General features: G+C 40.5%; 1 protein-coding gene across 3 annotated transcripts in view; it reads left to right on the forward strand.

The window, feature by feature from the left end:
* The window catches only part of POLG2 (DNA polymerase gamma 2, accessory subunit), a 58,099-nt gene that overhangs the window by 15,407 nt on the left and 29,065 nt on the right, over positions 1 to 13,627 (forward strand). For all 3 annotated transcript variants that reach the window (XM_085857402.1, XM_085857401.1, XM_085857403.1), the window contains exons 2-4: positions 2,641 to 2,749; positions 11,638 to 11,737; positions 13,095 to 13,256. In XM_085857402.1, coding sequence (XP_085713528.1) covers positions 2,641 to 2,749; positions 11,638 to 11,737; positions 13,095 to 13,256 — 371 coding nt within the window. The remainder of the gene's footprint in view (positions 1 to 2,640; positions 2,750 to 11,637; positions 11,738 to 13,094; positions 13,257 to 13,627) is intronic.

The following is a 13,627-nucleotide window of genomic DNA, read 5'->3' on the forward strand; positions in this document are numbered from 1 at the left end:
ACATACGCAATTTTGAATTCCAGAACCCCCTCCCAACACATTTACCTCCTCCCAAACCCCCTTCCCCCCCTTGATTTTCCCCCTTTTTCTCTCCCTCATCCTCCTCACTTCCACCCTCCCCCCCCCCAAGAGTGTATAGTGACGTTTGGTGAGGTGTTGCTCTTCGCTCCCTCCTCCTTCCTTGCTCCTTCCTAGCTTTCCTCACCCCTCCTCTTTCCCTCCTTTTTCCTTCTCTCCCTCCCCCACTCTTCTCTCTCTCCCTTCTCCCTCCTCTCTTTCCCTCCTCTCTTTCTCTCTCTCCTCTCTCTCCCTCCCTCCCCTCCTTTCTCCCCTCCCCTTAATATTCTCGTCAGAAAAGCAACAGATTGTATTTGCTAGTATAAAATAAATTAGGGAATTGTAAATTTTATTTTTTGCTGTACAACTGTATTATATTATCATGTGCTTGTAATAATATCCACTTGCTACAAAGAAAATGTGCGGGAAACAGTTTGTGGATTTTTCTACAGCAAACTATGATAAACTAGAATGGCACTCGGTTGAGCCCATACATCTGCAAGACTGAACAGTTTATGTTTCTTATCCCACTGATGATCTGTATCCGGACCTGAACCAAAATGTAATAGGCTTGTTATTTTCACCTAACCAACTCCTCCACCAAGTTTTGTCATAACTCGTACACAACTTGAAATATGCTATTTATCATTATTTTGCCCCATCTCTTAATGGTGAGGAATCGCTTATGATATTAATAAACTCTCGTATCCGGATCTTCACCAAAATCAAATTGATTCGTCCTCGTCAAACACCCAACATATCCAACAAATTTCATCCAAATACATCCATAATATTTTGAAATATCCTGCTCACAGACAGACTGATGAAAACATAATCTCCATCCACCTTGGGTGGTGGAGGTAATTATTGAAGAAATCAACATTAGTTTCATTAATGCCAAATACAAGAAACCACTATAAAAGTTGCAAATTAATGAATATGTGGAATTGGTTTTCATCAGCTTGTTCCCATACTTGAAAGTCTGAGTGGGTTGAGAATGGCACCAAGGAAGCAACTTTCAAAAGAACATCATGTGAAGATCTAAACTCTGCAAGAAGAAGTCCACACAATGAATAAAATAGCAAATAAGCTGAAAGTGTCCTCCAATGGTGTGAGGTACACTTTGTAATCCTTGGAAAAATAAACAAAACCTTGCTTGGTACAGACAAGAAAAGGCCAGGAAGACCCCGAAAAACCCCTCCCCCTACTGATGGTCCTGTTGGGCACTTGAAGTTGCTCAGCTTATGCAATAAAGTCAAGTCAAGTCAGCAGCTGACAAATACGAGAGCAGCCATGGACATTAACATCTCGTCCAGTACTGTGCGCAGAAGGCTGATTGCAGCAGGTCTCCATGGCAGAGTTGCAGCAAAGATACCACTGCTGAGATCACAGAATAAGTGAAAAGAGTGAAATTTGCAAGGAAATGCCAAGATTATGTGACTGAACAATGCAATCGGGTACTCTTATCTGATTAATCGAAGTCTGAACTTTTTATGCCTCCACTGACGAAGTCACTAGAGGCATTGTTTTGGAATTTTCTGGCCGTCTGTCCATGCATCCATCCATCCATGATAGGGTTTCGATCCCATGATAACTTTAGAATGGCTAAAGGGATCTTAGTCAAACTTGTTACAAGTATGTATAATGATAAATGGATTCGATTATGAGGTCAAAGTTCAGAGGTTCTGTGAGGTAGATATTTCATTACCGCACTAACTTGTGAACCAATGATGGGATTTTGACCAATTTTGGGGTAAGTATATATATTATGATGCAAAGATGAACTGATTATATTTTGACATCAAAGGTCAAAGGTAAGATTTTAGAGGTCATGTCATGTATAGATTTGATGCTTGAGAACAGCTGAAAGGATTTAAATCAAACTTTGTACAAGTATTATGATGATGTAATAATATTGGTGGAGGCATATCGGTTGACATTGCAACATCCAAGAGTGCTGTTCGAGTTAGATTTAAGAGATGCCAGTTCATATGCCAAAGACCTGGAGAACGTTATGACGTACGGTGTTTGCCACCCACTGTTAAACACGAGGGAGGCTCTGTGACTGTCTGTTCTTGTATCTCAGCTTTTGGTGTGGGAAAACTTGTTAACATTCATGAGATACTAATAGAAGAGAAGTACTATCAGATACTGCAGTACCCTGCAGTTCCAAGTGGAAATCATTTAATTGGAAGAGGATTCATTTTCCAACAAGATAATGATCCAAAACATACTTCTTAACATGGCAGAAAGTAACAACCTGTGCAGTGGACGTTCTCAGCTACGGAAATGTGTACGAGTTGGTTGTGAGAGCCTCAAATTCCCCACCACCTTCCCCAGAGTGGTATTGAAGTTTTGTATTGCAGTTTTCCATAAATGTACTGAAGAATGCATTGCTGCTGAATCAAATTTGATCTTGCATTTCTTTTGTTCATAGTTGTGTGCGGTTATTATTATTTTTTTTAATCAGTGTAATGTTTGTAAAATAGACCTGTGGTTGTAGCCGACTGTCCGTATCATATCCACATTGATTTGTGCTTGTTTGTTTGTCTGTTTGGGCCTCCTCTTGGCTTTTTCATACAGGGATCCTGCAACATTATGCCATGATAATGGAGCTCACAAATCGCAAACTACCCTTCGGTTTGGCAGAGATTGGATGTTGTTGGAAGCAGAATACTGGTGGGAACATGAGGTTAATGAAATGTTTGCACACAGCTACTTATACAGCTGGTCAAGTCTCATAAAACCGTAATATTGTTTTATAAGGAAGCAAAAAAAAAAAAGGTTAGGTAAGTCGGATAAAAACAACCTCCACAATTATTCCAGTGCTTGGCAGCTTTGTTGTTCATTCCATTATTGAAACAAACTATAAATTGTCATGGATCTGGCTTGAGGGATAAGTGGGCTTGGTTTAGTTATTTCATAGTGTATGTCAGAATAAGCATGTGTAATTACTGTAATGAAAAAGATGATGTTGAAGTAAAATGTTTTGCATCTCTCATTTTTCCACCAAAATGTGGTTGTGCTTTCTCACTTTCTTCACGGCCCCATTTCTTTGTTCATAAATCCCTGGTTTTGATGAGCATTGTGTCGACATTGGGGAACTGGAACTTCACAGTGTCAGAGTTAATTGGCAAATAACCCCTTAAGTGGGAAATTGGGATTAGCGCATATAAGGTGCCAGTTAACAACAGACTGCTGACAAAGTTAAACTCGGCTGTTCTTGTCAGGTGTTTTCACCAAATTTCAGCCGGATCAGTACAGCGGTATGGCCGGAGAAGTCGAAATAGACGGACAGACGGATGGATAGTGCATGATGACATTAGCTTATCTGGAATTTAACTTCCAGAAAAGGTAATAATCATTCAGTTGAAAATGCTGTCTGGTCTGTTTTTGTAAACTGTACTTAAAGGTGGTTGGGGTGAAATTGAAAAGAGTAATCATCATTTCTTTTAATTCTCATGAAATATGATTCATGGTATAAGTATGAAAGAATAAAAAAAGGACAAGATTGGTAAATGCAAGTTCCAGGAATGGTTGAGGACATGTTCAATACTGTTGATCAGATTGCAAAATAAAGTCAGTTGCACGTGTATGCCATCATACACTATGCTTTTGCCAAGTTTGAACAAAATCGGACCATTCATGCCCGAGAAATGTTTGGGAATGCGTTTAACTAAATGCCCACCAGTCGGTCATCTTTGATCTGACCTCGGAAAAAAAAACATGACGTGCATACATTCGTGGCCCAAAATATTGGCACCCTTACACTTTTTTTTTTGTTTGTTTTCACTATTTGTTTTCTGTAAACATATAGATGATGAGCTTTACCAAAAAGCTCTAATTTGGTCTCATCTGTCCACAGGACATTCTCCCAGAAGGATTTTAGCTTGTTCAGGTGTCTTTTGGAAAACTTCAGTCAGGCTTTCTTTTATATATATATATATATATATATATATATATATATATATATATATATATATATATATATATATATATATATATATATATATATATATATATATCCCTCTCTCCCTCTCTCCCTCTCTCCCTCTCTCCCTCTCTCCCTCTCTCCCTCTCTCCCGAGTTGGCGATGGATGGTGCAAGTTGAAACTGTCGTACCTTGTGTCTGAAAGTCAGCTTGAATCTGTTTGACGGTTGATCGAGGTGCTTTCACCACCATTCGAACAATCCTTTGCTGCAATCTTCAATCATGCCTGGTGTTGGCTTAATGGTTAGGGTGGTGGGCTTGGGATCCTAGGATCCTGAGTTCATATTCCACTTTCTGTTGAATTAATACCAGGTGAGGTTGACTCTGCCTGTCATCCTTCCGAGGTTGGCAAAATGAGTGCCAGCTTGCTGGTATCCTGTGTTGGAGTGGGAACCCGTCCAGGATTGTGTCCAATAGCCAATTAGGCAGCACCAACATTCTGCACAGAGTGTGGTCCCAATGGATGGATGGAATCTTCCATCAAGTTTTCTCTTGTGGCCACGTCCAAGGAGGTTGGCTACAGTGCCATGGGCCTTAAACTTCCATACATTGCGTACGTTGGACACAGGAACATAAAGGTCTCTGGAGATGGACTTGTAGCCTTGAGATTGTTCTTACTTGGCCACAATCTTGTGTCTGACTTCCTCCGGGAATTCTCTGGTTTTCTTTTTTTTTTCTCCACGCTCATCGCGGTACACACAGTGACACAAAACGGCAGAATGACTCCTTTTCTCCATTCAAACTGGTTGAATGAGTGATTTTTTTTTATATTGCAGGCACCTGCAACTCACCACAGGTGAGTTCAATTCCAAAGTAAAGGAGAATCACCTGCTTGAAATCAAATTATTTCTTACAACTTCTGAAAGGTGCCAATAATATTGGCCAGTCCATTTTAGGATTTCTGTGTGGCATATGCTAAGATTTTTTTTTTTTTTTTAATTCAGCTTTTTTTTTGTTTTGTTCCACTGCAATGCAAACAAATACATATGTGGATACCAAAATATATATTTTTATTTCCACAATTTTCTGGAAGAAATGATGCACTATTTGAAAAAAGTGCAAGGGTGCCAATATTTTTGGCCACAACAGTATGTAAGCCATTATTCATAATCTGTGTGCTAAGTTTGAATAGCAGATGGGTGAATGCATGTCCGAGAAATGGGTGAGGACGTGTTCCACATCGGGTTTTTACAACCGAAATGGCCACCAGTCAGCCATCTTAGATCAAATCGTGAAACAAAATGATGTGCATATGCATGCCATTATGTATTGTCTTTGTGCCACATTTGAACAAAATCTGTCTATACATGTCCGAGATGTGACTTAGGACGGACAGAGGAGACCCCGATCCAAAAGCCTCAAGTCCAACAGGGCCTAATGAAATGGAGATAATGCCAGAACCAAGGAAAGAGAATAGAGATTGGTGAGACAGAAATGGAGATCGCGTCGTTGAGATAAATATACGGAGTAGAATAAGAGGCACCAGAACGTGTCAAGGCAATGAGGTATGGAGTGTGTGGGAGACTACCCCATATTAGTTTGTCCAAAATTCACGACTGTACAGTTTAGTCAACCTAAAAATATACAATATATGTAAATGTGTTTACAAACTGATTATTATTGATTAAAAATAATTGGAAACAACCAGTCGCTATGTGAGCAGCAAAGGGGGTAAAGAGGGACTTTATTTTGTGTTCATCCACCAAGTTTCAGTGCATTTCATCCTACAAACAAACAAATAGACACGTATGTTTCAATGCAATCCCCCTACATCTATGATGACGACAGCTTTCATAACACAAAAACACAGACAATTGGTCGATTTTTGAATGATTTGTACAACTTCTGGGTGTTTGATTTGTTTTTTTTCAGCAATTGCATCCAGTTTTCTGGGTATTCTGTCCAATGGTGTATGAATGCATTGTTACATATAATAATTCACCCACTTCTTCTGATAATTCCCCACTCTTACAGATAAGTTAAAAAAATTTGGAGGTGGCAATCCCAACTTAGTAGAATGTTCCCATACGCACAGAGTACAAATACCACTTATCAACTTATTTCATCAAGCAGTTTAGGAGCACATAAGATACAGACCACATCTGTAAATTGGCCAAGTAGCTTTCGATTCTATCAGGTTTACATACAGAGATACTAATACTGTCATCATTTCCTGTGGCTGCTGGTTGCATCATTGCTGGGAGCATGGTTTTGCTGCTAATGCATTGCCCCCTATTTCCAGTAAGCTAGTACTCATTTTGCCATCCTCAGAAGGATGACAGGCTGAGTAAACCCATCTGATATTATTTAACGGAACGACAGGGGCTCAAAATCGAGACCCTAAGGTCTTCAGCCAACCACCTTAACTGTTAAGCCAACACCAGGCTTACTAATATTGTAATCCACTGGGATTGTAGTACAGTCTTCCATGGTGCGACACCATGCACACTTGCATAGAGAATCCCGAACCCCTTTCACTATGAATTTTTTTAATGCCTAAAACGTTTTTTTAACAGCTCAGACTGGTGTCATTTTGTATTTTCATAATGGCACAGCACCACATACACAAATAGATTTCTACCATTTATATCCAAAAACCAAACTTGGTAAAATTGCAAATGACCCACCATCTGCTGAGTCGTATGTGGTACTTTCAAGTCATTTTCCCTTTATTCCCTTCATTGTATAATTACGAGGGTAGTTCAAGCGTGAGAGGTGAGCATTATCGTGCTAATTGTGGTCACACAAGTGACGCTCCGAGACAGTATTCCTGGGCATCCTTTTTATCTTGCCAAAACGAAGTTTTTGCAAGATATGTAAGTCAGCTTGTATGTTTTTATTTATTTATTTATTTTTGTTTGTTTGTTTGTCTGTAATCACGTATAAAAAATTCTGCAGAGCACAGTTATCATTGGAAATTTTTGTAACTTCGCATATCAGAGGCCTATAGAGGTCCCTTTCAGTGCACAAAATTTTGAAGGTCAAGGTCAAAGGTCAAGGTCACTTTGTTGCAAATCAGGGGAGTCGACGAAACCCTTATTTTTTGAGTAATTTTGATCGGATTGTCTTCAAAATTCATGGGAATATAGTTCATGGTCTGGCGCTCAGCTGATTATTTTTTGGTGGCGATTGGCCTTGACCTTCATATGTTTTTTTTTTTTTGTTTTTTTTTTGTCTGTAATCACGTATAAATCACTATGCAGAGCACAGTTATCATTGGAAATTTTTGTAACTTCGCATATCAGAGGCCTATAGAGGTCCCTTTCAGCGCATAAAATTTTGAAGGTCAAGGTCAAAGGTCAAGGTCACTTTGTCGCAAATCAGGGGAGTTGACGAAACCCTTATTTTTTAAGTAATTTTGATCGGATCGTCTTCAAACTTCATGGGAATATAGTTCATGGTCTGGCGCTCAGCTGATTAATTTTTGGTGGCGATTGGCCTTGACCTTCATGGTTAGCGCCTAAGGTCAAACATTTGACCCCAAGGTCAAATTTTCAAGTTTTAGGAACCATATCGTGTAGTACCTCAAATTGAACACCTCGATGAGTGCTTTCTAGATATGTCAAGCTTGAGACATTATGACGTCATTTGGTGACGTTATGAGGAAAACGCATATTTATCATAGTTACTCTGTAGAACGATTCTCATCGGAATCTCTCGTAGGCCGAAATTCCTCGAGGAGTCGCTCCTGGTGGATAGCAGCTCTGTTCACCTCAGTGTGACCTTAAAGAAGTCACACTTGGTCACCTTTTGGCAAGATACGGGTCACCCTGCGGGTGACATTGGTTTATTTTTAATTTTTTTCTCTTTTACTTCATTGTGTAATAATTCATGATAATATTGTGCAGTGATTGGTTTCCCACATTCACAAAATTTTACATGTTTTGTCAGACCCCGCTATTCGTGGGTGATACGTTCCTGTAAAATTCCGCGAATGGCGGGGCATTGTTTTTAATTTTAAAAAAATCTTTTTTTAATGGTCTAGGTTTATGGAAGAGAGATTACAGAACAAATCAGGACACAACATGAGAAAGGGGAAACAACAGCAGGGTGGAGGGAGAAAGTAGTCAGAGACGGACAAACAAGGGATGCAGTTAACGATGAGGGTCCGGGGAGAATGCAATGGTTGACAAGATGAATATATCAGTAAAATTTTGGGAGCGGTGTGGTGGTTTAATGGATGTGGAAAATAGCATGGCTTTGGAATGGGTGATGACCTGAGATGGTGGGGAACATCTATCTTTAAGACCGGGAAAGAAGAATGAGATTGAGGAGAGTGTGGAAGGCAGTTCCACAGGTGCGAAAAGTGAGGAATAAAGGAGTAGAGGTGAGCAGTGGTTCTGGATTTAGGCAGTTTCACTAGGAGGGGGTTTTTTGGGGGGGGAGGGGGATACAATGTCGAGGCTCACATGAGTACTAACACACAGAGCGTACAAGAGGGGAGGGGGGGGGAGAGGGAAGGCAAAACAGTGGGGAACAGAGACATTAGGAGATCTGTGGAAGGGATGGGGTTGGGAACACGGGGTAAACAAGATGGACATTACAGGGACTTTAAGGAAAGGAAGCAGGGAATTTGAAGGTGCGTTTTGAGTGGATTAACAGGGGTAGAAAAGATTATAGTTTTGGATGGGGGAAGAGAAGAGGTGGTGGTGAACAACTGTTTTAAAGACCTGGGAGGGAAAGGAGGATTGAAGAGAGTGTGGGAGTTTGTTCCAAAGGTGGGAAAAAGGAGGAATGAAAGAATGAAGATTGCTGGTAGACCGTGTGCGTCTTGAAGATACCTGGTGGGGGGGGGGGTGGGACAGAGGGCAGAGGGTGCAAGACCAGAAATGAGGCGGAAGAAGTTTCAAAATACCTTTCCTCATAAGAAAAATAATTTCTTTGTTTTTCACATTTAAAGATTTTAAAATGCACCCAAAGCCCCATTTTGGCATGAACTTTATAATCACCAAAAAACTTCAGGGAAGCGATTTACAGCTCTCACATTTTTACAAATGAGAGATGATGATCTTTGCCAAGTTACCCATGGTGCATAAAATGAAAATATTTATAAAGTGCAATGCACATGTTCATGCTCAAGCTTATGGTATTTGGCTGCTTTGTTGGTGTATAATTGCATACAGTGACTATAGAAAGTCAACACCCCTTTTCAAAATGTTCACCTTTTGTTAACTTGCATTAAATCGGACTTTTCCGCCTTTATTTACACATCAAACCCACAACTTCCAAGTTAAAAACAAATTATACTAATTTCAGAAAATTAATAAAAATACAAACTAGAATATCTTGGTTGGATAAATATCCACACCCCTCCCCCACCCCCACACCCTTATAACAGCAATTGTAAATCAGCTCAGGTGTAACCAATCACCTTCAGAATCACACACCAAGTTAATTGGCCAACACCTTTGTTAAATTGTCATGCTTCTGATTATTTCAGAATAAAATCAGCTGTGCCTGAAGGTTTCTGCTGCTGGGTAGTGCATTTCACAGCAAAGACTCAACCATGAGCACCAAGGAGCTTTCAAAAGACTTCTAGGATAACGTTGTGGAAAGGCACAGATCAGGAGGAGAGGAGATTGGGACCATACTCTGTGCAGAGTGTTGGTGCTACTGAAGCAGTCTCCTTGGCTATTGGGCATAATCCTGGATGGGTCACCACTCGGACACAGTATACCAGCATGCTGGCACTCATTTTGCTGACCTCAGAAGGATGACAGGTCGAGTTAACCCCACCTGGCATTAATTCAACAGCTGAGCGGGATTTGAACTCAGGACCCGAGGATCCAAAGCCCACCACCCTATCCATTAAGCCAACACCAGGCATACAGATCAGGGGATGGGTATAAAATATTTTAAAGGCCTTGAATATCCCTTGGAGCACAGTCAGGACAATCACGAAGAAGTGGAAGACGTATGGTACCACCAAGACCCTGCCTAGATCAGGCCGTCCCTGCAAACTGGATGACCAAGCAAGGAGGAGACTCATCAGAGAGGCTACCAAGAGGCCAATGGCAACTTTGAAAGAGCTGCATGCCTTTATGGCAAAGACTGGTCAGTGCTTGGCTGTGACAACAACATCCCATGCACTCCACAAGTCTGGCCTGTACAGTAGGGGGGCAATAGGGAAGCTATTACTCACAAAAGTTCTGTTTGAGTCCCGTTTGAGGAATGCAAAAAAAAAAACCACTCGAGAGATTTTGAAGCCATGTGGCAAAAAGTTTTGTGGTGTGACGAAACCAAGATGGAACTTTTTGGCCGAAATGCAAAACATTACGTTTGGCACAAACTCAACACAGCACCTCACCCAAAGAACACCATCCCCACTGTGAAGCATGGTGGTGGCAGCATCATGTTATGGAGATGTTTCTCATCAGCAGGGACTGGGGCACTTGTCAGGATAGAAGGGAAAATTGATTAAGTAAAATGCAGAAAAATCCGAGAGGAAAACCTGATGCCCTCTGCAAGAAAGCTCAAATTGGGACGGAAGTTCACATTTCGTCATGACAATGACCCGAAGTACACAGATAAAGCCACAGTGGAGTGGCTGAGGAACGAAAAGATAAATGTCCTTGAGTGGCCCAGTCAGAGCCCTGACCTAAATCCAATCAAAAATCTGTGGCATGACTTGAAGATTGCTGTCCATCAATGCACCCCATGCAGCATGACTGAAGTTGAACAGTTTTGTACAGAAGAATGGGAAAATGTTTCCCAATCATGGTGTGCAAAGTTGGTGGAGACCTATCCCAACAGACTCGTAGCTGTAATTGCTGTCAAAGGTGCTTCCACCAAGTATACACTCCCGGGGGGGGGGGGGGTGGGTGGGTGGTGGTGGACACTTGTCCAATGAAGATATTCTAGTTTGTATTTTTAATAAATATTCTGAAATTTATATAATTTGTTTTTCATTTGGAAGTTGTGAGTTATGATGTGTACAGTAAATAAAGGTGAAAAAGACTGATTTAATGCAATTTAATTCCAGGCTAAAAGGTCACAAAAGGTGAAAAGTTTGAAAGGTGGTGTAGACATTATAGACACTAGATTTTTTTTTCCTTCTTACTTCCTTCTTTCATCGTCAACCACTGCTCATTCACTTGTCCTTCTTACTTCTTACTTCTTACTCTATAAACGTATTGTTAGGGTTTCTTTTTCTTTTTCTCTCATTTCTTCATGCTTTGTTAGCCCATCCTCTGCTGCTCAGCACGAGATGTCTGGGTTTGTTTTTATTCACTTCCATGTTTCTCTATTTGGTGTGTGTGTGTGTGTGTGTGTGTGTGTGTGTGTGTTTTTGTTTGTTTTTTTTTTGGCTTTTGTTTTCCAATTTTCAACAAACCTTTATTATGAGAATGCTAAGAATACTAAATAATGGAATATATATATATATATATATATATATATATATATATATATATATATATATTTTCCTTTCAGCTGTTGTTTTCATCAATTTTAGTTTGAGTACAAAGAGGGTAAGGATGGGCTTTGCATTTTGAGATGCTTTCTAATTTCCTTTGAATTGACCTTCACTTCATCTTCCCTTCCTTGTCATCCCCCCCCCTTTTTTTTTTGCCTTGTTTATTTTGCTTCAGGGAGGATACTCAGCTCTTGCTCGTGTGGTGTTGTTCCCCAAGTAAAGTTAACCAGTGGTTTGATTACTTTTTAAGGCATCGTCTACGTTGGTGGAAAAAGGTACGGATTTATAATTCTGGTCGTGACAGCCTTGAGTTCCCAAAATATTTATAATATAAAGGAAAAAGGTGATCACAGCCAGAACATTCTCAAAATACTGCTCCCACTTATATTCTCCAACTATTTTGGACTGATAGTTTCTTGAATGATTGAAATGGAGTTCACATTTTTGCTTACTTCATTTCAAAGCAACTAGCCAAACCCGCGCTCTGCGTGAAGTTTCGAAAGTAAGGGTTCGTTAGGACCTCAATAGGACCAATTAGGACCTAACAGTGTTCACAATGTGATTTATCGAATTTCTTTATATACAATGTTTTTTGCTACATTTTTTGTGTCAAATTCACCTTCTGAGGTAGTCAGCATGTGCAGAAGAGGGTTTTACATTGCAGACACTGTTTTCTAAGAGTGGCATTATGCCTCTCAGCGGTAACGGTCTGTCGATGACAGACGTAATGACGTTAGCGAATGACCGATGATGACATGACGTCATTACGCCTCTCAGCGGTGACGTCAAGTGACTTCTTATTTTTGTCCAGCATAAAATCTTCTTCTTCAACAGCCGCAGTTATTCCAATGTTCTTGTGGAGTATTTGTATACATCATGGAGGCTCGTGTCAGAGCTAGTGCGAGCGCACTGAACGGATCAGGACGCAACAGGAAAATGAACAGCAGAGAGAGGGAGCGGGACACCAACAGCAGAGTTGAAGGTCAAGATAGAGGCAGACTTGGACAAGCAATGAGTGTGGGGATGGATTGGGGGGGGGGCAGGAGAGGATGCTTGGTGTGGACAAGATGAATTCAGAGGGAAAACTGGAAATTTGGTAGTCTTGGGGCATTCCAGTCTTGACAGGGTTGACCAGGGGAAGCTCAGCCCAAGTCTGACATTCAAATTGGGTCATGGCAGGAATCTGGAATTTGTTCAGGGTGCTGGCAATAGCTCGCCTATTCTTTGTGAAGGATACAGTGGGATCTTTAATGTATGCTGGCTAATGCCAGCAGATGGGATGTCTGTTTAACATTCATCTGAGGGATGGCACTCACGTTAATGAATCACCCCACCTGTGAAACACCGAGATAACAGTTTATAGCTGGGTTGGGATTCAAACGCAGGTTAAACAGCTTAGTATCGAGTGTGCATATCTACAGGGCATCTTGTCAGCCCTTTGTCCAGCAGAAAATAAATAATGTAAAAGGGTTTGTAAAGGCAGAATATACGTTGTTCTTGTGTTGTCGATAAGATTTTTGCTTGTCGTTATTATTTATTTATAGCCACGCAAAAACCTGTGCTACGAAATATCCTCGCTGCTGCAAGTTCAAAATATCGTTAATTTATTTGCGCAATGCTTTCTGCTTTCAGTTTTCCGTCATACCCTCAAAGTTTGTTGCGGTTGAGGGAGAAAATACTTTGTCCCTCAATATCGAGTACAAAGGTTGTTGGGGCAATATAGTGCTTGAGACTGTACAGAACCATGGCAACTTAAGTGAATACCTTCACAGAGAGACCTCAAATGAGCTGCAGGTAACCACCTTTTCTGTGTTTTTTATTGTGCAGCTTTTTGTTGTTCTATTCTCAAACAGAAACTTTGTCTCAGTTGTAAACAAGAAACCACTGCAGTTTCCCATCTGAAAGCATTTGATCAGCAGTACAGGCTGTGCAAGGCTTTGGTGAATACAATTGAGATTACAAAATCATCCGAGACGTTTTGCCTAAAAAAATTTTAGTTGCAAGAATCCAATCCAATTCCGATTTCTGATGGAAGATCTTGACCATTCATCCTTGTCAATGTTTTCGGATGATTTTGTAGCCTCTAGACGTTAAATCGTTAACAGTTTTGAGCATATTTTATTTTGTACCTTCAACATCACACTACCAATTTGTCGAGAAAGTTT

The sequence above is a fragment of the Eptatretus burgeri genome, chromosome 15 (assembly GCF_056783735.1).
Source record: "Eptatretus burgeri isolate ZD-2024b chromosome 15, Ebu_testis_v1, whole genome shotgun sequence".
NCBI classification, from domain to species: Eukaryota; Metazoa; Chordata; class Myxini; order Myxiniformes; family Myxinidae; genus Eptatretus; species Eptatretus burgeri.